At 34.7% G+C, this 22,459-nt stretch overlaps 1 protein-coding gene across 1 annotated transcript in view; it reads left to right on the top strand.

The window, feature by feature from the left end:
* IL1RAPL1 (interleukin 1 receptor accessory protein like 1) overlaps positions 1–22,459 on the top strand; it is a 794,786-nt gene that overhangs the window by 438,673 nt on the left and 333,654 nt on the right. Inside the window, exon 3 of the mRNA XM_072427846.1 lies at positions 7,166–7,445. Coding sequence (XP_072283947.1) covers positions 7,166–7,445 — 280 coding nt within the window. The remainder of the gene's footprint in view (positions 1–7,165; positions 7,446–22,459) is intronic.

Raw genomic sequence — 22,459 nt, 5'->3', positions numbered from 1 at the left:
AGATACAGCAAAGTCATTGTTGCTGATACCAGTTTATATTAGATAAAGGAGTCGAGGGGATGCTTTTCAGTTTGCTTCACAATGTGAGACATAACATATGTGAAGCAAGCTGCAAAATGTCTCCTTAACCCTACCATCCCATGTAGGTTTAATATCGGTGTGGTGTTCCTTGACTTCCAGGTTAGATGGTGACAAGGATGCACATTCTGAGGGCACGGTGAATACACATGCACCAACACACACACACTGGTGGTTTGAATATAATATATATATATATATATATATATATATATATATATATATAAAAGTGTCAATACAGAGTCCCCATCCGTTTGCATTACATTTGTTGTTATTGTTATTCATCATGGCATTGCTCACAAAAAGGAGAACAATAATGGCCAAACGGTCAAACAATGACACGGCTGGGTCTTAATGCCAAATATGTATTAAGGTTTCACAATATGCTCAACCTAATTAAATGTGAAGGTTTATTATGTACACCCAACATCCAATTATGTACATGGGAAATTTTTTTAAAAATTGGAAAACAAATAACGTCCTATTAGTTTTGTACATGCTTTTTGTTGGTACAACCTGTCATATATACAGCATACAACAAACATTTATGGGTGTATTTTTATCTGAAAAAGTGGTATTTCAAAAAGTTTAGTGAGGAATAAAAAGAAATAATTTTTGAACAAGAATCAAAACTTTTGTCCCTCATCCCTGGACCCAATGTTAGGGCAGGTTCACATCTACCTCTACATCACCCAATTCTGTGTGACTCCCCACAGCTGGCATAATGCCAGCTACTCAAGTGCTTTCATGCCAGGGCTAGTTCACAAAGAACCAGTGTCTGCCCTACTAGTACTGCTCGCTGATGCCCCATTTGTTGTTTATTGGGTTGCCACAGAGAGACGTTACATGTATTTTCTCCCCAAGAGGCCGAATTTCCTGAAGTAAGGAAGTGGTAAACTCACTGCAACCTGACTGCCAGTGTAAATGCAGCCTTAGACCCATTCAAATATTATAGAGTTCAGGGTTCATATTTGGATATTTTATTTTCTCCTAAGAGATATTAGGTTTGATTTTATCAAACCCCAGTTCTGCATGTTACCTAAAAAATGAAAGAGAATGACAGATTCTACATGCAAAAACATATTTTTGTATTATACCATTCAAGATAAAAAAAAGATCTAGAAATACATTTATGGATAGAATACGAGATGAGAAAAAAAATCATAGGTTTGCACAATGGGAGTAGCTGAACCATGTATATTTAAACACCACATCAACAGACAGATTATATTGCTTTTCATTTTTTTTTCTTAAGAGAAATGCTTCCTCCTATTGCCACACGTAAATTGCCAAGACATAACAATAACTTCGATTTTCCTATTCTGATTGGAAAGTTGCAATCTTATATTACCTCATAGGACTAAGAAATTGAATTGAAACTATGCAGCTAAGCCAGGTTGCGGTTGCAGACCCAGGAGTTGGGAGTTCAATTTTCTTTTAGACTGAATAATATTTTATGAAAAAAAAGATATATGATATTCTAAGCAATAGCAAAGAGGATCCTCATCAAAGATTTCAATATGGAATTAGGTAGGCTTTTGCATTGTCCTGCTGGGACCTTGTTTATGGAGCAGAGAGATCAACTCATAAGAACGGTAAAGTAGGAAGATTTAGTTCATCTCTGGAGCCTTTCAAAGAAACCACTCAGTGAACCTAAAGACCTTAACATTAGGCTATTATAACAAGAAAAACACATTTAAATAGTTATCCTGGGCTAGATGCGGTTGAAAAAGCCAACATACGGAATAATTTAAATGATCATGTTTTTAGCTTGGGTAGCAAAGAAATACTGAATGAACACTGTGGTTACAGGTAAAACACAATATATATATATATAATAAAAGGTTGATATTTATAACTTTTTATAATGTAATAATAAAATGTTAATTATTTAATGTTAACATACAAATAAAAAGTTTAAAATTGAAAGATATAGTAGGTTTATTTTTAAAAAGTATGTTTGTTCACCCCTAGGAATGTCTACTCAAGGAAATTGAAGGTATCACATTTTTTTTATTTTTTTTAAATACCCATTCTTAATAGGCTACTTGCAGTAGATTTTCTTTCTATTGAGAGATTGAGATTGTGAAGCTGAACAAACAGATAAATGCACAAATATGATATATGTACAGCAACTGTTTTACCTACCAAGAGAGTTTTCTTTTTCTTTTTCTTTGTTCAAGCATAAGGTTTGCAAACAGCACCACCACTTTCCATCTAACATAACTTTTTTTTTTTTAATACCCAACTAATTTATTTATTAACAAACTAACAAAATTATGAATATATATAAACTACATTGATTTTGTAAAAAGTAGTGTACCCATACTGTGCCATAAATTAGTAACAGGACATAATAATATTAGTGCATAGCATTTAGCTCTGGCCGGTTAAAGCACAAGAACCGATAATGGACAACTTAGACCCCTCATAATAAGTGACAACAATAGAAGATATTGTTCTACACTGTGCTATACTGCCTTTTCATTTTGGTATTGGTACATGGTCCTTGTAGCAGTGCCCAAGATTCCATTGTAAGTTATTTTTATTAATGTATATGATTAATTTAGCACTATTATCTTCCGTGACATTCTAGAATAGAGAATACATAGAATAGACATTAAACAACATGTAGAGGACTGTAAATTGTATATAAATGTGGAAAAAGATGAATATGCTGTACACAACAGATACACACTGTGATACGCTTACAGTAAGAATAAGGGAGATATCAGTATGGCACTACTGAGCAGCTCACCAGATGTACCGTACATAGAGGTTAGTATGTATGTATGTATGTATAAATATATATACCTAGCAAACATAAAAATATTAGGCCCTGTCCCTTTGAGCTTACAATCTGTAGGGGTAAGAGGTGAAGAAGAAAGTATAAAAGCTAAAGCAGTTAGAAAGCTGTGTACAATGTGTATGAGGTTGGTGTCTGAGTAGGGTGACCTTGGATCAATTATATGTTTGTCAAAAGTGAGTTTGAGGTTACATATGAAGTAGGCAAGGGGGTGAATAGTAGATTGTGGAAGTTACAGTGGAGGGGTGAAACCTTTGAGCCATCATGAAATGAAATGTGGAAATGGGAAGCGATGATTACAGAAGATGGAGGAAGGTGGTGTTAGCAGAGAGCTGGTTGTATTTTGGATGATGTCTGGAGATAAGTATATGTATGGAGAATCCAGATTGTAGAGAGCTTTATAAGTAAAGCACCTCCAGTGGCTCTTGACGAATAATCGGCTCAGGGCCGTTATCGGGCGAGAATCTGTTGTGTGTACAGCGCCAGTCGTCCATCGTCCGAACGACCATTCTGGCAGATCCACAGATGATGGACGATGAACGATCCTAATGCAAGGGAAGGTGGAAAGAGCACTGCAGGGTGCCGCTCCGTCACTCTCCCCCTCCCCTCTCCATAGAGCAGAATGGTGCTGTATGTACAGCACTCGTTCATGCATTGTGCAGTGCTAGTCGTTGTAATGGATCGTGAAAGACTATGATTGCAGGTGTGTATGCGGCTTAAGACTTAGAATTATGTGATAGACAACCAGTGCATGGACTGATTGCGATGTGTATTTTGAAATGTTTTCTATTTGCCTTGCCTCATTAACTAATATTTCCCATGATATCTGTTTTTCTTTTCAGTAGTTTCTTCTTTACTTTTACTTTTCTGTTAAGCCTGTACATATAGGATTTTTTTTAATGCTTTTTTTAGAAGCATAGTTACAGCAGAATATGAATCAGCAGGTGATCTGAAACTTGAAATACATCTTCAAAAGTGAAACTGCACAAATTGGATGTGTCTTGGCTTCTTTACATTAAAGTGTCTCTTCTGCAGAGTGTATTTTGAACAGAAGATGAATAGCCCCATTTTGCTATATTTTTATTATGCAGAGCTGTGTTTTGTATACTCAAATGTAACCAATGTCTGGAAACGAAATTGAAATCAATAAAGTGCAGAAGTCAGAGTAGAGTACACAAACTAAATTGCATTGGATAAGAGCAGAATAAAAATAGGTGCAGAGAAAATGCAGAGCAGCAGCAAGCTAGTAGTAATGTATAGTACATAACACTAAAGCTGTTATAGGAGTAAATTGCTTTTAGTAAGTAATGGTTTCTAAGCCATTGGTGATTCTTCAAAGAGAAAAACGAAACCTGGTCAGAAATAAATTTCTATTCCTTATACGTCTTTCTTCTTTTTTATGGCATATAGAAAAAAAAACATAGATTTTTAAAATTTAAAGGACAGCATAAATTATGGATTGACCTATGTAAAGCAATGTTTTAAAATATTCATAAATATTTCATGAATATGAAAGAACTGGATTGTTTTAAGGAATTTAAATAGTAGTAGTACAATATATTCCTGGCCCAGTAACCCTACTCAGTAATCCAGCCATACTGCTCAACTTTTACAGTTGATAGCACTTTTAGTCTCCTTTCGCAGCCATTATACAGGACATAGATCATTTTAGTTTAACTGGTAATTTTGTAAAGGTTGATAACATTTTTAAACTCTTTGTTTATCAGTTTTTCTATATTATATACACATTTTTGCTTTAAAAATAATCATCTAAAGTGATAAACTCTAACAATAAATGTATCTTACATGCTACCTTTTGATCTGTTAAATATTGATACACCAAAAAAAAAAATAATTATGTTAGGTGTTAACAGTCAGCAGAGGCACAGAGCTAAATAGTGAGCTTTGTTCCCTGTTTTTTCTGTGCACCACAGAACACTTTTCTCTAATGTAATAGAAAGAAGAAAAGAAGAAAGTTTTATGCAGTCCTTTTTTCTCCTAGAGTAACAATTCTGCTCTTCCATAGACATAGCAGAGAGTAGACATTACCCTAGGGCAGGAATTATGTTATTTGAAGGATAACCAGGAACAAAATTTAGGAAACAAAAAACTGAAAAAAAAAGAAAATATATGTAACCACCACATCAAAGATTAATATGCTACAATATATTACATTTTTGTTCTTGGGTTTAGACACAATTTAATACATAACTAAGAATTCCTAGAGCAATGTTGGTTAGATTGCAAAAAGTTAAAATTGCAAATATTTGGCTTTAAAGCCCAACTAAACCCAAAATTGAACAAGGGCAATCCGAGTAGCAATCAGGTTGATGAGTGAATACAAGTGTGGAACAGAAAATCTGTTTTATGGGTCATGAAAGCTTTCAGACTCCTTTTCTGTCCTCTCTAAATTAAATGAAAGAGCAGGCCAATCTTGTCACACCCACAAGATTGGAGTAAAATAGATACCAGGCTACATTTTCAAGCAACCTTGCATCACAGTAGAGACCATGTACCTACAGACACCTGAACTCAATCTATTAACAGGAAACTAAAAGGCACAAGAGGTAAGGCATAGCTATAGACAAGCACAGCTACATAAAAAGTTTTTGTATTTGTATTTGTATTTAAATTTAGCAAGTATTACATTGTGAATGTACCATGTTTTTTATCAACTTAAATTTGGAAATATATTATTTAGATATTACCAAAAACACAAAAAGAAAAAATATAGGCACAAAATGATTATAAAAAATATAAATAAATTTCAGTTTTATATATATATATATATATGCAATTTATTTTTACATGTATATATTACATTTATTTGGCATTACATTAATATTATTTTTCTACTAATATAAATGAATCAATCTGTATGGATTGAGATCTGAGCCATGTCATGATGATTTATAGATACTGAATATCCATAAAAACAGCTGATATACTGCTTTTTTAAATGGTTAGACGATTACATGTAGGCAGACACTAGACTTCTAGCTTCTCACATCATTCACGGGCACACAGAAGCAAGTTGATATGTAATTACTTTCCACTGGAAGGTATGTTCCTATACCTTGCCCCGCTAACCTTTTAGAGGAATCCATTGGGAGATCCATGTTGTAGATATTCATTCAGAATGACAGGTAAGCTTGGCTCTGCCAAGGTTTCCTTATTAAAAAAAGACCCAGTGTGACACTAGGAAAGTAGAAGACAATTTTGAGTACTTGAACTTGCATTTCAATAAATATAAGAATTTAGTGAAACATCTATTTTGTATTTTAAAATCATCATGAGATTGAATTAACTAAACTAAATACAAAAGAGCATGAAAAAATAATCACTGTACTAAAACCACAACGTGAGCTTGTTTATCTTGTGAACTTGACAGGTTTGAATGATAGTTGGGCTGTCTTTATGGCATTGAGAAAAATAGTAAATCATTTCAAAATACCTCTGGTTGAAGAACATCCACTGGCAAGCTTGGAAATTGGCAAATTGTTTTTGTTTCTTTTTCATTATGTTGTTAAATATAATAGAAGTGCTACTTTATTTTTTTTTCTTTTTGATTTCAAAATGTCCAACCATCACCTAACACGTACAGCCAGCTTAAATCTCTTAACTATTTCACAATGAATTCTTAATTAGGTATATGATTAGGTGCAACATGGTTAGGTATATGTAAATTCCAAATCTATTTTTCAGTATATTGGGCTTCATTAAATACATAATACATAATATTATATATAATGTATACATGAGTATAAATTCTATACTTATATTTAAGAACAAACCATTTTTCTATATACACATTCTTACAAGAATTGAAAGGACGGATGGATAAAACCTGCAAAAAAGACTGCTTAGAAAATATGTTATTCTATCTCTTTTCCTGTTCAGGGAAATAGGGATTTTCATCCTTTGTTACTTTGCTGATTATTCAGGAACATACAGAACGTTCCTTAATGTTTAGCAAATAGCATTCATAACTAAAAACAATCTCCTTCATTTACATTGAACTGAGCCGCAACACGAGTCATTGCGATGGAAAGGTGCAAAGAGATTAAAGCTATTTGAGAATAACATCTCACACATTAGTAATGTCAGCCACTATATTATATAAATTCATCTGCTGCTGGCTATACTTGTATAGGAATACAGTGCAGAAACTCCCAGATCTTGAGAGATTTATGCAATGCATTGCTAGTTACTTATTGTAATGCAGTTTTCATAACCATAGCAGATTAACTAATCTTTATGTTTCTCTATGTTTCTTTGCAGCTGATGGATGCACTGATTGGTCTGTGGATTACAAAAAATATCAGGTTCTGGTGGGCGAGCCCGTAAGGATAAAATGTGCACTATTTTATGGATATATTAGAGCGAACTATACATTAGCACAGAGTGCTGGACTCAGTCTGATGTGGTATAAAAGTACTGGGCCTGGGGACTTTGAAGAGCCAATTGCTTTTGATGGAATAAGGATGAGCAAAGAAGAAGATGCTATTTGGTTTCGGCCAACCGTGACAGAAGATAGCGGTCTTTATGCATGCGTCATAAGGTAAACATTGAGTTTGTACATGAGGTATAATGATATCCAGTGAATTGATATTAACTTGTCACTTGGGTAACGTTTTCACAAAATCTTTCAGTCTTGTTCAGTCTTGGATAAAATGAATTGCAGATATATTAGATATATTTTTGAAATACTTCAGAACTAAAGATATTTGATGTGACTCTGTCCCAGGATTTTCTTTTAATTTCTAAAAAAGAGTCTCTGTAAAAGTAAACCGTTCATTTTTACCCCTCCAACGGGTACTTTGCCGAAAAGCTACCACTACAGCACAAACTATGTAGAGTGTCAGTGATGTGGACAGTGGTAGAAATCAGACATCCAATGCACTGTGAAGTAATGAAAGGGAATGTTTTCCTGTTGGGTGATCTTCTGCAGAAATCTGGGGACAAAGTCATTTTGAGAAAAGTAAGGAAAAGTGGAAAATCTGTAAGGACTTTTTGCTCATAAAATATGAATTTGTCACTGTGCCCAGACTTGAAGATCAAGATTATATCATATACCATTATTCTTCCAGATGCCTCTTTTATTTAGGATTTTCTTAACCACTGGTGTCCCCAGTATAGATACTACCTTTCACTTCTTTTGCAGGTTATATGTGTCAGACAGAAAATATAGTACGGGGAAAACTGAAACATGATTGAGATTCTAGCTCTCTCTTACTCTGTTCATAGCTCCACAATTCAAAGTTCCACAACTATGAATACATGTAGAGCATGAGTTATTGTGGAAATGTACATGATGCTAAAAGCTAAGCTCCAACTTTTTACCTTATGTTGGTGACTTCTATCTACCATGTGTACTAACAGAAGGTGTCCAACCTTTACATTGTATAGAGAGATTTCAAAAGCATTATTTTAGAGAAGACCATGGGTCTAATTCAGGGGTGGGCATACTTTTTCAGTCAGGGGCCACAATCTGAATCAAAATTTGACAGTGGAGCCGGGCCGATGATAGAGTGGGCGGGGTTATGCCATCATGACACCACTGAATGTGACGTGATATTGGCATAACCCCACCCACTCTTCCATCACAGATCTGAGCTTGCGCACAACCCTCCCACTCTCCCATTGTAGGCTCAGATCCGGGGGACGTGTTCCGCAGCCCTGGCCAGTGTGCCCCCCCAGTGGGGTCCTTTCCCGACCTTGCTCGGGGTGGCACCGGCCAGAACTACGGACCACCCAAAGGGCTGGAGAAACATTCATATTGGGCCGTATACGGCCCGCGGGCTGTAGTTTGCCCATGCCTGGTCTAATTAGTCTTTCAAACATAACAAAGATGGGCTTGTTGGACTAATCATCAGAGATTTACCTTTGACTTCTCCTATTTCAAAAAAAAAATACATACTTTGGTATACTAAGTGCATTTCTGCATTTACAGTGCAAATCTGCATGTACACAATTCCTGTCCATCCTGACAGAACTTTCTGTAATTTCCACTGTACCTAACTAAAAACTCAAACAATTTTAACAGATTTTCATAGTATTGTCCATGAAATGCACAAATCTACCGACAGTAAATAATGGAGTTGAGCTTAAGGTGCTTGGATTCTAAAGCAGAAGACTTCTGAGTGACTCATTTTCTCCTCTTTAGTAGATACAGTACAGTGAGTGAACATTCTCAATCTAGAACAGGAAATGTGTTGCTTGGAGGATCACCAGGTGAAAATAAAAGGAAAACTACTGCAGCCATCATATCTAGGGACGGGCTGCAAAATTTTATGTTTTTTTACATTTGTGTTTTGGTTAAGATAAGGTTTATCTTCTATTGAGAGAAAGTCATAATATTCAGCAAATAATTATTCACTGATATAAATATTTACATTTTCATATATTCTTTTGCCAGCAACATGTTAAATCATTTACAAATGTATAACTTGTGAAAATGACAGTGGTAAAAAAAATAGACTCTGCATTATCTATGATGAGTGCTGACTTATTCATTTGAGTGTTTTGTACCTTGATTGCTATCCGGGTTCATAGTTTCTGGATATCAGGATGCTGTTGGGTTCCATAATAGATTCCATATATCAGTAAAAAGCAGTGAAAAAGCCTAATGATAGCATATAAAAAAGAAGTGTGCTTTATATAAGTTCATGCCACAGAAATTGTAATAAATGGGATGTCAAAGAATCAGTTTTTGTAACAAGTTTACAATTGATGTTGGCTTTATTCTTGTTACTGGCATAGAAGTCCAGAAACATGAAGTGTGTAAAGCTTTACATGAGCAGCAAAGCCCCTTGTTTATGTTAAGGTTTGACTGTGACATCCCACACTTTCCCCAAGCTATTACTCTGGCAAAGAAGTTGCATCCTCTAGGTATTGGAAATTCTTTGTCAGACTCCTTCTGCCGCTGTACTTGGAAGGTTCAGTAAACAGATAGTTATTGTATAGAGTATACAGTGTACCTATCTGGAGGCAGTCACTTAGCAGGAAGCCTTATGGGACAGAATGACATATCAGACCTTGACAAGGTGAGATTTCCATTCTGTTTTAGGTCCACAGGGTGTCGAGAGAGTTAGAACAAAATAAAAGTATATGCAAACTCATTTACATGTCTGTTTTAATTTACAAAAATGAATATGTATATCCATATGACAAGTTCATTTTACATTTGTTGTAGAATTAATCTGATGTCCAATAACAATTGCACGCATTAAAGAGTAACAACATGGTTATTGCAATTTTTCCTGACAAAGACATGTAAGAATGTGTACATAAAGATAAATGATCCATAGCTACAAAGTAATCAAATAAAAAAAAGCATTGTAAGAATAAAAATGTGTGATTTTGTATGCAGATTACCATATGCTCTAATAGTCTGAAGTCAGTATGATGCAGTGACAGGCTGGAAATAAAAATCATCCCTACCAGGAACACTAGCTCCCAATGATGCCCCGAAAAACTTTTTTAAAGTGAGCCTGTGGTCGGGGTATAGACATTCAAACATTTACACACACCCATATGTGTTTAAAATGTAAACTGAAAGACTGAAAAGAGAAAACAGTACTGTATTAGAATTTTGAAGATGGATAGCTCCATTGTGCAGATTGTTAAAGAGGTAATTGAGGTTTATAATTAAAGGTTTACTGCTTATTAAGAATATATTAATACATTAGTGCCTATAACCCGCTCACAGATTCACTTTAAGCCCAGCCACTAAGTTATTATTAATAATATTATATTAAATTGATCCAACAAAACCTTTCTATTTGGATTTTTGTTGATTTAAAAATGACAAAATGATGGAAATTTTTAAAGGTATATTTTTTGCTTTATTGTTAAACAACCAACCATGTTAAAATTTAAAAAATCCCTCCTTAACCTCATTGCCCCACCAGAGTGTTGATCTTACCTTTAGGTTAAAAAGAATAGGACTTGTATTAACTTTGTATCTCCTAAAACGATTCTGAACAACTCGCTGTGCATAGTAGGCGTCCAGGAGTAGTAACGCCTGCTGATTTTTTAAAGCAGCTCTGAACCTAGCCATACTATTCAGAAGATATTCTTCTAGTACAGCTGTGTTGCAAAGTTGCAACAACTATAGGAAATAATAATCCAGATGGCCATTGTGCCTTGTTATTGACACTAGAGTTGACTACTCTAGATGTACCAAAAATCCATGTTGATCAATTAGAAAAAAAGTAAATATATATTTATTATAAAAAAAAAGATTCCTGAAAATACAGCTTTCCTAGCTGGTGTTCTGATTCTCAGCTTTTAATACTTTCAGAATTACGGACACAAAATGAGAGTACTGCTCAGGTGCTCGGCCAATGGCAAAAAAACATATCACACAGCTTTTTTTCCATGTGTATATCTGCAACATTTGACATCAAAATATCAGCTTACATCTAGGCAAGTAGCATTCTTTAGTATAGGTTCAACAATGGCAGTTTACATAATCCCTTACTATAGGTTCTCTTTAATATTATTAATACACATGGCATTGTTGTGACAGTTTTGATATCCTTTTATCAACTTCAAAACATTTTAGAGTTTGAAAAGTTCATGGCAGTTTCTTTCCTTTTTTACCAAACAAGGTATAAAATTGCAAAGTAAATCAACTGAGACCAGCAAAACACGGATCTAATGGGATAATAAACAAAATTCAAATTTTGATAATTTGGCCACTTAAAATTGGTAAACAACTCTGTTGGATTTCTCTGGACCATTCATTTACTGACAATCATTTCTTCAAGCACAGCCTGGTAGAAACCTTCCAGAATTGATTGAAAATTGATTAGTATATGGAGAAAAATGATGGTAAGCAGTTGTTGCTATGGGAAATAAGCTTATGTTTTATACACAGAACCATTTTTGATGTTACCATACAATAGTAATACTCTGTTTAAAGTAAAATCAAGCTGTGTGCTTTCTAAATCTCCCGCTGTCAGAAATTATAATTTTAAAGCACAAGTTCAAACATGTTGCACATCATACGTGCTGTACAGAAGAGCTAATAAATTGCATTGGGCACTTTTATTACTTTTTGTTTTCTCGTAAACAATAAACACAAAAGCAATTTATTTTTAAATAGTTTTCTTGTCACATCAGTGGCCTTTAGACATTAATTTTTAGACCCCTTACCCATTCAAGCAGCAAAAGTTGAAGTTAAAAAGATGACAATGTTTTTAAAAATAGCCGTAGCTTAAACAAACTGTAATGCCCCCTCCCTTTATTGACTCATCCCAAATTGCTTAAAACAAACTCCATAAAGATATTTTCCTGTTCTAGAATTATTTTTTAAAAAAATATATCCAGTTGGGGTAAATCCAAACAAACTTTTTAATTAGTGATTTTAGCTTTTGGATTGTGTGAATTTTTCACAATCAACTCTGATACTCTGATACTCTGATACTCTGATACTCTGATATAAATTGATTTATACAGTAAGAAAATTACTGCTAAAAGGTGTTCTGTTGGACTTTCAAAGTAGTTAGAAGTGAGACTCTCCCAAACTCAAAGGGTTCAGTTACTCCAATCAATTACTGTGAGATTTGTGGATTCTGTGATTATTAAGCACAAAAATATCTCTGAGTTTCTTTCCAAACTTTGAACTAAAATTCCATTATGTAAATTGGCCTTTGTAAATAAAATTCCAATAAAATCTAATATGAGAGTAACAGACATAAAACAGGTGCATTTTATTAAATATTATTTGTTGTGGGGAGAGAGTAGCAGTGTAAAACATAGGCATGTCCTTTGGTATCCATAACTTCCAAGCTTTCCAGACCATGTAGTGATTAGGGATTAGCGAGAATGCTTCTGGCATTCTTACGAAAATTTCCTCAAACTTCCGATGGGTCTAGGAAATTTTGGCCAACCGATTTTGTGAAACCATCGAAAGATCAAGGAAATCATTATGATCCCCACGGGATTGTAGTGGATTCTCAGGGCTGTATTAATTCTTGCAGCCTCGGGAATCCTCCTGTTTGCGATCCTGTTTGCGATCCCTGGCACTAGAGGTTAATTAACCTCTAGTGCCCAGGGATTGCAGTGGAACTGCAGATGAACTCTCAATGAAGTTTCTCCATTAAGAGTTCATTTTCAGTTCAGTTCCCACAGTCTCCGGGCTGATAAATACAGCCTGGTGATGGTGAGAACTTAACTGCAGATGAACTCTCAATGGAGAAACTCCATTGAGAGATTGCCTGCAGTCACAGCTGATTGGAGGCACTCACGTGGCTCCTCCAAACAGCTGTGACTGCAAAGATCCCACGCAAAGTTCCTACTTATCATTGAGAGTTCATCTGCAGTTCTCAGAGCTGCATGAACCTCTAGTGCCCGGAGATCGCAGTGGATTCTCAGGGCTGCAATCGTTCATGCAGCCCTGGGAATCCTCCTGTTTGCGATCCCCGGGCACTAGAGGTTTATTAACCTATAGTGCCTAAGGATCACAGTGGATTCTCAGGGCTGCATTTATTCATGCAGCCCTAGGAAATCCTGTGTGCGATCCTTGGCAGTAGAGGTTAAATGGGGCCAAGTCTCCCCATTGAAAACCTCTAGTGCTCTCTGATTGGCTGAGGAAAGTTTTCCTCAGCTTTCCTCAATGAATGCAGGCGGCATTTTTGTTTTAAATTCGTTCTTGTTTGGTGAATTTACACCGGCTGTTCTCGCTTACAATTTTGGTAAGCGTGAACGGTCAAATTCACCCCGAGATTGAGTTTTTAAAACTTGCTCGCCTATGCCTAGTAGTGATCCATTCAAAAACAATTCCACTGTCTACTGAGAGAGAAAATAAACCGGGGAAGGAGATAATTATACTACCCGTTGGGATTTGCAGTCTCCCTCAAGATGGTCCAAGGTCACCATAGGAAATGAAGTATAGATGACAGAGATTCCACATATTACAGGTCCTGCAGCTAAGGCATTGATAAACCAAGCAGAATCTGTTCACAAAGCTGACCGTTTCATTAACATTTGTGAGATTCATTCGTGCCTCAACATATTTTACCCCTTGAAATTTGTATTCTTTCTACAACAGTCACATTCGGAATATAAAAACTTGTCCTCTGCTAGCAGCTGCTCTATAAAGAAGCAGTGGTCCCTCTGTAATGGGCTGACATGCCCCTGATTAAAACAGACCTATAGCTTGGCAATCTGTAAAATTCATGATTCGTGCTGATTGGACAGTTCTGGATCTGACTCAGCAAGTCATACCTTTTTGTAAACCTTTCATACAACTGGAATGTTTTTAGATAATGTAAGTTGAACTTTCAGTTTTGGTCTAAAGCTTGTTTATGTCATATGGGCATTAGCAAACATTTTTATTTGCCATAAATGAGCCGCTGCATTGTCAGATTTGTTAGTGTCCCTGTCTGTCTCCTGCTTATTAGTATTTTTGTCACACAATGGGCTATCATTACTATGCAGTTTAAGTAGCAACTATCCTTACTTGACTTGCTCAATTTCTGTGCCCTCCTTATCATGCTGTCCCATTTGAATAGCCAATGATCCTTATTAAGCCACAACTCATCATGATTATTTTTTACTTCTAATCCTGTTTTACCTTTCTGAGGATATTAAGATTGTTGAGCTCTCATTATTAATTCATAATCAAGATACTCTTGCTCTGCATATTAAAGCTTCTTCTCTTGAAGCCTCTTTCTTTAATTTTCACTGTGTCGTTTGCTAACATGTCTTCATCTTATGCTTATCTTGTGCATGTGTGGAGTGTCTTAAGATGGAGTTTTGTGATCTCTCTTTACACATTATCTTTGAATTACTTCATTAATTTTTCTTACTTCAAATATCAACTCTGTACCTGAATATTAAGATATTTCAAAGTAGAGGGCACCCTACTTCAGATATGAGTGCTAGATGTTTTTCATTTTTCCCAAAAGAACATTTATCTGACTAAAGGCTCATTAATGCCAGATGAGAATGAACATACATATAGAATTTTGGGTGCTTTACCACATGTTGCCAATGCATTTTTAAGTGTAATGTTTATTTGCCTTACATGAAAAAATGCAAGACAGTATAGCGATGATGAAAATGCAGGATATTTCGAAAACACTTTGCAAAGCATTTCTCTTCAACTGCTGAACATTTCAAAGCTCATCTTTCATCATAAGGTCCACTTTCCCTCCCAACCTATTTCCTCTATTTTCAACTATTAGTTATTTTTGGGAAAAAAGAGTAAAACATAAACCTGCTTATGCTTACCTAAATCGGTGGACACATGATGAGGGTCTTGACTCTTCTGTCTTTCTCAGATGAGGGTGGAAATGCACCTACATATATACCAAGGAGACATAAATACCTTCTTTTGGATGTCTATTGAGAGTACGCTCTCAGGTTCCAAAGGCAGTAAAAATATATTAACGTCATAGCAAGCAGGCTGGTTGATTTGGACTGCATCATCAACAGCCTAAATTTGTAACCCAAATTGATCCACTAATTGTTGAATACCTCTACTAGTTAGCAAGGGATAAAATGAGTTTCATGCAGAAGACTGCACTATACAACAGAGATAAGATTAGGGGCATAAGATGGAGAATGACCCAAATACCACTAAAGCACTATAGCGGTGGAGAGCAAAAGTGTGGGCTATTGTCTGTAATCATAAAAGCCCCATATACTGAACCATATCACATAAAATTCTTAAATTCAGTGAGCAGCTAATAAAAAAAATGTCTTTTAAAAACACAAAAAAAAGTGAATTCATGGGTTAAAGACATATGAATTAGTGTTAGAGAACCAGCACTCTTTATTGAATATGGATGCATTTGTCAAGTAAAAGGTTGAGAGAGCTTTCCAAGAGCCTAAATCTCATATCTTCTATAGTCCAGTCCCCAGAGCTAAGTCCCCAAGGTTTCTTGCAGCAAAGGGCAATAAGTTCAATCCTGCATTACTATACTGTTTTCAAAATTTGTACAGGAGTGCACACAGCAGACAAAACAAGGTCAAAAGCATTCCTTTGACATCCCTATAAGGTGCTTTGTAAAGAAAAGATTCTTTTATTTAGCCTCATGCTAGGAATGGCCTGGACAAGATAGCATATTTGGTGCAATCAGATAATGGAACTTCTCTAATAAAATTTGAAGTGACTGACTGACTACAATTTCTAGGCCCTACTGATATTTCGTTTTTTACCAAAACTCTCATTTGTTGCAGAACCAGAATGACTACAAAACAGGAATTGATGAACAATGCTGTGAAGCATCATAACTAAACAAATAAAAAAACATTTGGCGCATTCTGCTCTAGAATCACCAATATACGTCTGTTCTTTTGTTGAAAATCCTTTGACTGATTTCTAAATACAGTATACACTGCAGTAGAAAATCTGTCGCAGTGTGCCTCGTATTGCTGTAATTGGCTAACAACCTAATTACCATAGAATAGCTTGTTCTTATTGTTATGGCTGGAGTCCAAATACAATTTAAATTATGATGACTGATTCAGCTACATATAGTGAATTAAAATAGTTTTCTTTATTTAGTTTTCCTTCTTGCTTTCTTTGTATATGTATAGATTTGAAAGTTGAGCAGTTATAATAAGGAGACACCATGCAGCATATTTTTTATAAATGTATAAGAAAGTAATAAATAAAACTTTTACATTTCATAGATCTAATTCATTATATACCTATCAGTAAATTGGGAGCATATTTAGGGCAAGACATTTGTTTTACCTAGGTAATCTTTTCACTGATCTTTACTGTAAAGGATTTCTTTCCATTTTCTACTAATTTAAGAAGTCAGTTTTTTTCTTCTGCTGACCCCTAATCTGGCACTCTTCTTCCTGACAACCAGTGTAAGGGGAAATTGTTCTTTTAACTTATTAACAACCAACTGATGTATTCTACTTTTCACAAAAATCAATGTAAGTAGACACCCTTTCACCAGGTGACAGAGAATAACAATAATATACTGAAACACTTGGTGCTCTGTTACCTTTTAAATAAGAATAGCAGCCAAGGCTTAATTCTATCTTTTCCACCATAGAAGCAATACCTCAAAGCACAGTGTCATATCTATTCAATAATTCAAACTAACCTGTATGTCTCACTTTGGTAATCTACATTTAAAGAATGTTCTATTTTAGTAAAAGTCTGCCAATTAAACGTTTTCCTAAAGTCTGCTTTGACTGGTCCCTAATCTTGCAATATGACAGCATTTTTATTGCTATTCTAAAAATATAAAAAAAAGAAATTGCCCCATCTTTTACCTTAGGCTTGATGGACTTACTTGTTCTTCAGACCTTGCAAGAACTAATGACCTTTTAACCTTCTCTTTTAAAGACTGAAATACGCAAGTGTAATTTGTAAAATCATTTCCATGCCTTGGGAGCATCCACTAGAATGACCTAGTTTTTTTAAAAGCTCTCCATTTCTGACAACAATTCTAATGTGACAATCATCTGTCCTCTATCCTCCTCTTCTACTCCAGAGTATGGTGAAAGTATTTCTCTCTCCAGGGGATGTAACTGCTAAATTTTGACTTCTGGCAGCTATTGTAGATCAAATAAAAGGAGCATGGGGACGTCATACTCCATGGAAAGGGAAATGCATTCAGTTTGGAAGCTTTTGTCACTGATGAGCATTTGTAGGTAGTCAGTGTTATGGGCAGGCCACCATCAAAGAACAATTCTTTTTTAAATGGTACAATATTTCAATTGTGAAGGTGAGAGGATTTTTTCATATACATTTATAACATACAAATAAAAACACATTTTTTGCAGAGATTAACTGCTGTTTCTGCTAAACTGGAAAAAACTAAATTGAATTCACTTCTTACAATGACCAAGTAGTTTTTATTTCTTGGAAAAAACAATCATCATTTTTGGCAATTACAAGTCTTTTTTCCCCACTTTGCCATCTGTAGGTTTATGTATATAGCCCTTTTATCATCAGATAATTTATTGTATAGCACACCATTTCATTGTGAGTACACTTAACACTTAATAAAAACAGGCATTTTGTTTTCTGTAGGTATACTATTTTCAAATTATATACCAATTTGCACAGTTCAAATAAGTTGCTATAAATCAATAAGGAATAAACAACTCAGGAAAAAGAATTCAAGCTGCAGGGCCTTTATCCCAGAAGCCTTTGCTGTTCAAGCTCCTGCTGTCAGATGTATAGCTCTGCTTAAAACATACAAAACTTGCAAAAGCATGATAAATTCTAGAGATTAATATATGTATAATACATGAGTTTTATTTTTTATGGAAAACAAAGCTTTAAAACATTCCTGCAATAGACAAATCACCAAAAAACTGTGTGTGCCATTGCATTATCTATTGCTGCTGTTATGGTTTGTTTTAATGAACACCTTACTTGCTGGCTGGATATTACAAGAAGCTTTTTATCTGTTCTCAAGGCTCTGTTCTGATAAATACAGTATGTGGAGAATCTAATGCAAGCAAATTAGATCAGGAAGGAAATGAGTAACATGGGCCTTTTTAAGTTTGACATAATGCATCTCAAACCACTTAGCTAGATTTAAAAATGCTCTATTAATGAGAATGTTTATGACATGTTTTTGTGGGTTAATAAATTTACACTGGGCCAGATGAAGAAATACACAATCTTGGGCTATGAGTTTTGCTCTGCAAATGAAAATTGCTCTGTGCTATATTTTAAATAATATATACAGCATTAAAACAGCTGTGCCGTGTTTACCAGTATAAATTCCTATAATTGTCATGGTTAGGAGTGTTTGTAATACTTTGAATTATAAAGACTGTTTATCTCAGTTTTCATGATTTAGTGTCAAACAAAACTAGATATACACAAACCAATATGCACAATAAACTCAGATTTAACTTCCTAGCCCACTCCATTTTCCATTGGATAAAAATTGTAATTTAGTGTACATAAAAAACCAAGAAGTTTTTAAATTTTGCAGTATCCCTCTACAGTCTGACGTCCATCCATTGCTCATGCAATTCACTTGGCTTCTAAAGCACGTAAAAGGATGAGGGGTTTAAAGAAAGTATGTTATTTTTAAAAGGTTAATAACATTTTTACCTACATGTGAGTTTTTCCTAACCTCTAAGTAGAATACTTACTTGCCAGAAAGAGCAAGGGTCACCACTACAAACATAGGGATAGTTCTTCCCAATGGGACACTGTCACATAAGGCCCAATCCTTACCGCTCTATTCAAAAGAGAAAAGGGTTTGGCCTAAGGTACACTTTAAAGCTTTGATTCGGACTGGGTTGACACTTGTCACAAATATTACCATCTTAACAAAATTCATTCAAGTTTGTTTTTTTTTTCATTTAATTGGCTAAAGTTTATAGAAAAATATGCAGGGTTACATGGTTCCTTTATTAGTTAGTGAATCCACCTTTTACATTAAAGAATAAGTAGGGAACCTTGAGAACCCGAGGCATGATCTCAAGCCTAATGTTTTGTTAAAAACAGACAAAGATTCCACTCTCTATATTTGAGGATGTACTTTTAATATTTGCATCTTAAGTTCCTTATGCTGTTTTAATAAATGATTGGACTTCATTGCCCAAGGTTTGGGAGCTGCACCCTATTGTAAATTAAGCATGTCCTCAGACATTATAAAAAGTTGTAGTGTTTTTCAATAGAATTAAATTACTTTATTTTCTGCCTACAGATGTTCTTTAGTTAGTTTATAGAAAAAGCAAACAGGATATAGTATGAGATTCTGTTGTTATAAAATGCAGGAGGTTTCCATTGCCAGAACATGTTTTCTTGAATATGCAAGTCAGATAAAGGTAATAGACATTGAAAATATATTTTCACAATAGGTGATTGCTGTAAGGCAGGTGGTTTGAATTTGTATGACTTTATTATTTCTATATTACTGTGTTGTGTTTATTTTGATAGAGTTATTTTGTTCTATCTGGCAAAAAATTAAAGTTCTGGACATCCCAGATATGTTGAAGGGCTGTGTAGATTAGAGCTGATAGTTGTATGCCCTTGACTATTATTTATTACACAACCATACTCAACCCCATGAATGGATATTATGGCACAAATACAGACATTACTCATAACAAGGTAGAAGATAAAGTATATATAAACCTCAAATCTGAAGTGTAGATAAATCATTTCCTTTATTATATTTTGTTGTTTTTTATTGAGTGGATGCTGAAAATTGTTTGGTAATCCTGCCAGCATCTGCCTCTTAGATTGGGTGGCAATCATTACCATAGGATCAAATTTATGTTGTAGCATTGTCAGTCCACCAGTATTCTGTTCATAGTCCGTACTAAACATGGTATTGTCACCAAAAGTACTGAGATGGTAAGAAAGAGAACCTTTGGGAAAGTTTCAACTGAAATAATACAGTGCAGATTTCTGTAAAAATATTAAGTTAATGATATGCTAAAATTAGTTAATTATAGATAAAATATAGCCAGCAAAATCTATTTTAAAGGTCCTTGACAATGTTTTGAGCTAATTTAAAAAGCTTCATAACATAGTATTGCCAACAAAATTGAGGGAAGAAAAAAAGGGGGTTGAATGGGAAAATATATGGAAGTGAAAAAAAAGGGGAAAAAGTAAAAAACTATGAAAAAAACTACACATTGTTTACTTTGGTCTGTTCCCATTTGTCACCTTTACCCTTTATCTTCAAATGAATTAGAATGTAGGCACATGGTATTGAGTACTTTCAAAAATATCATGTGCCATGCAACGAAAATGCTAGGACATCTTTAAATGTGTAGCTAATTATAAACTAGACTTTTCCAGTAAAGCAAATTTGATTGTAAAGAATAGTGTGCCAAATCAACCAGTCATAAATATTTATATTATATATATATATATATTATATATTTTAATGGGACTGACTAGAAGAAAGTAGAAGTAAACCCAGAACTAACCTAAAACAATAAAATCACACTTACCTTCAATCCTGCAGATTAGTCTGTCTGTCAGGAGGTTTCTTCCATCCGGTACTGCGTCGTCCCCGTATCTGTCTGTACCTGGCAGAGAGAGGGCCAGGCGCCGTCATCTTCTCCTCTCTTCTTCCTGGTTCTTCTTCCTTTGTCACCCGATTGTGGCTTAGATTTTAAAAAAACTTGCCGATCTCACTGCGCATGCGTGAGATCAGCAATTTTTTTTCCCTATTGATGAAAGGTCTCCTTCTGCACATGCCTGAGCAGCCAAGACCCTCCCGGGATGCATGACGTGGGTCACCCAGGAGGCTCTGCACTCCTATTCATTATTGATTGCCTAGGCGATCAAGAATTAAGGGAGCGGTGCTGCACCCCTTTTTATTCCTTTTAAAAAAAAGGGTGTCGCACTTAAAAAAAAAAACACTAACTAACAGAAGTTTTACTTTCAATAAAAGGGCTGTTTACCCTTTTATGCAAAGTGAATATTCTGAGTGTATGCACACTATAACTGTTTGTGCCATTTGTGTTGTCTTATGAAAGGTAGTAAAAATACTTTGTGCACAAAAAAATTATTCCTAATAGAATTATAAAGTGTAAATTCTTTGCATAAACTCTTCGCATAAACTCACTATTTCCTAGAGTGTCTTTAATTTTAATGATTTATTTCATTATATTGAAATAATGTGATTAAAAATAGAAATCTACTGGCAGTTTCAAAATGTACTTTTCAAACTAATTTTTATCTGAACATAATCTACATATGGTTTGGTTCTGCAATTTTAATATTTTTCTTAATTACAGAGAGGTACAATTTAGATTTTGTGCCTGTTGCCATGTAATATAGCTAAAAATGGCAAAGGAAACTATGGAAACAGAGAATTTGTATTGCTTAATAATCTTGCAATCGCTAGAGAAAACTATAGCAACACTCATTTTCCTGCATCAGTCATGAGTGAAAGCCTTCTGGCAAGAAAATTGTGTTAAAAATAAAGAAAAATGGAAAGGTTCCATATATATCATTATTCCTTCAGTTCTCTATATCATACATTTGGTGGGATAAATGACGCAGGCCAAAGCTCAGATATTTCTGGATTTGTTCGGTTCATTATAATTTAGAATTAAATCTAAATAGGAAGCAAGACATATTTTTAAAATTATTTTTAATTGTCAGTATTCTTATTAACATAGTACGTTTTAGTATATGCAAAAACCATTATGTAATATCTATTTTCAAAAATTAAAATTATCAGTTTACCTGGTTGTGTATATATATATATATATATATATATATATATATATATTCAGTTTTACAACCTCTGTGTAAAATTGGGATGTTGCATTCTTAGTCTACCCCTTACAAGGTATTCTCAGGTTCCACGCTTACCTTGAATACCAATCAGATCCAAAATAAATTAAAGAACAGATATTTGAAAGATATATGGCTTTTAATTCTCTTTTGTGTGCTATGCTTTCTTAAGTTTTGTTAAAAAAACAAAAAGCTAAGGAACGCTACGGTTCCTCCAGAGGTTGCTAGGGGATCCTTGAGCAATGAGCAGTTTGTGACTCTCAGGTCAGTTTAATTGATCACCACACTAATATACTGTGAGCTGTGTACAAAGTAATTATACCAGGGGTTCACTTAAGACATTTTCAAGGGGTTCCCCATGTAAA

The sequence above is a fragment of the Pyxicephalus adspersus genome, chromosome 1 (genome assembly GCF_032062135.1).
Source record: "Pyxicephalus adspersus chromosome 1, UCB_Pads_2.0, whole genome shotgun sequence".
NCBI lineage: Eukaryota > Metazoa > Chordata > Amphibia > Anura > Pyxicephalidae > Pyxicephalus > Pyxicephalus adspersus.
Note: the sequence above shows the minus strand (reverse complement) of the source record. Positions and strands in the feature narration are given on the sequence as shown.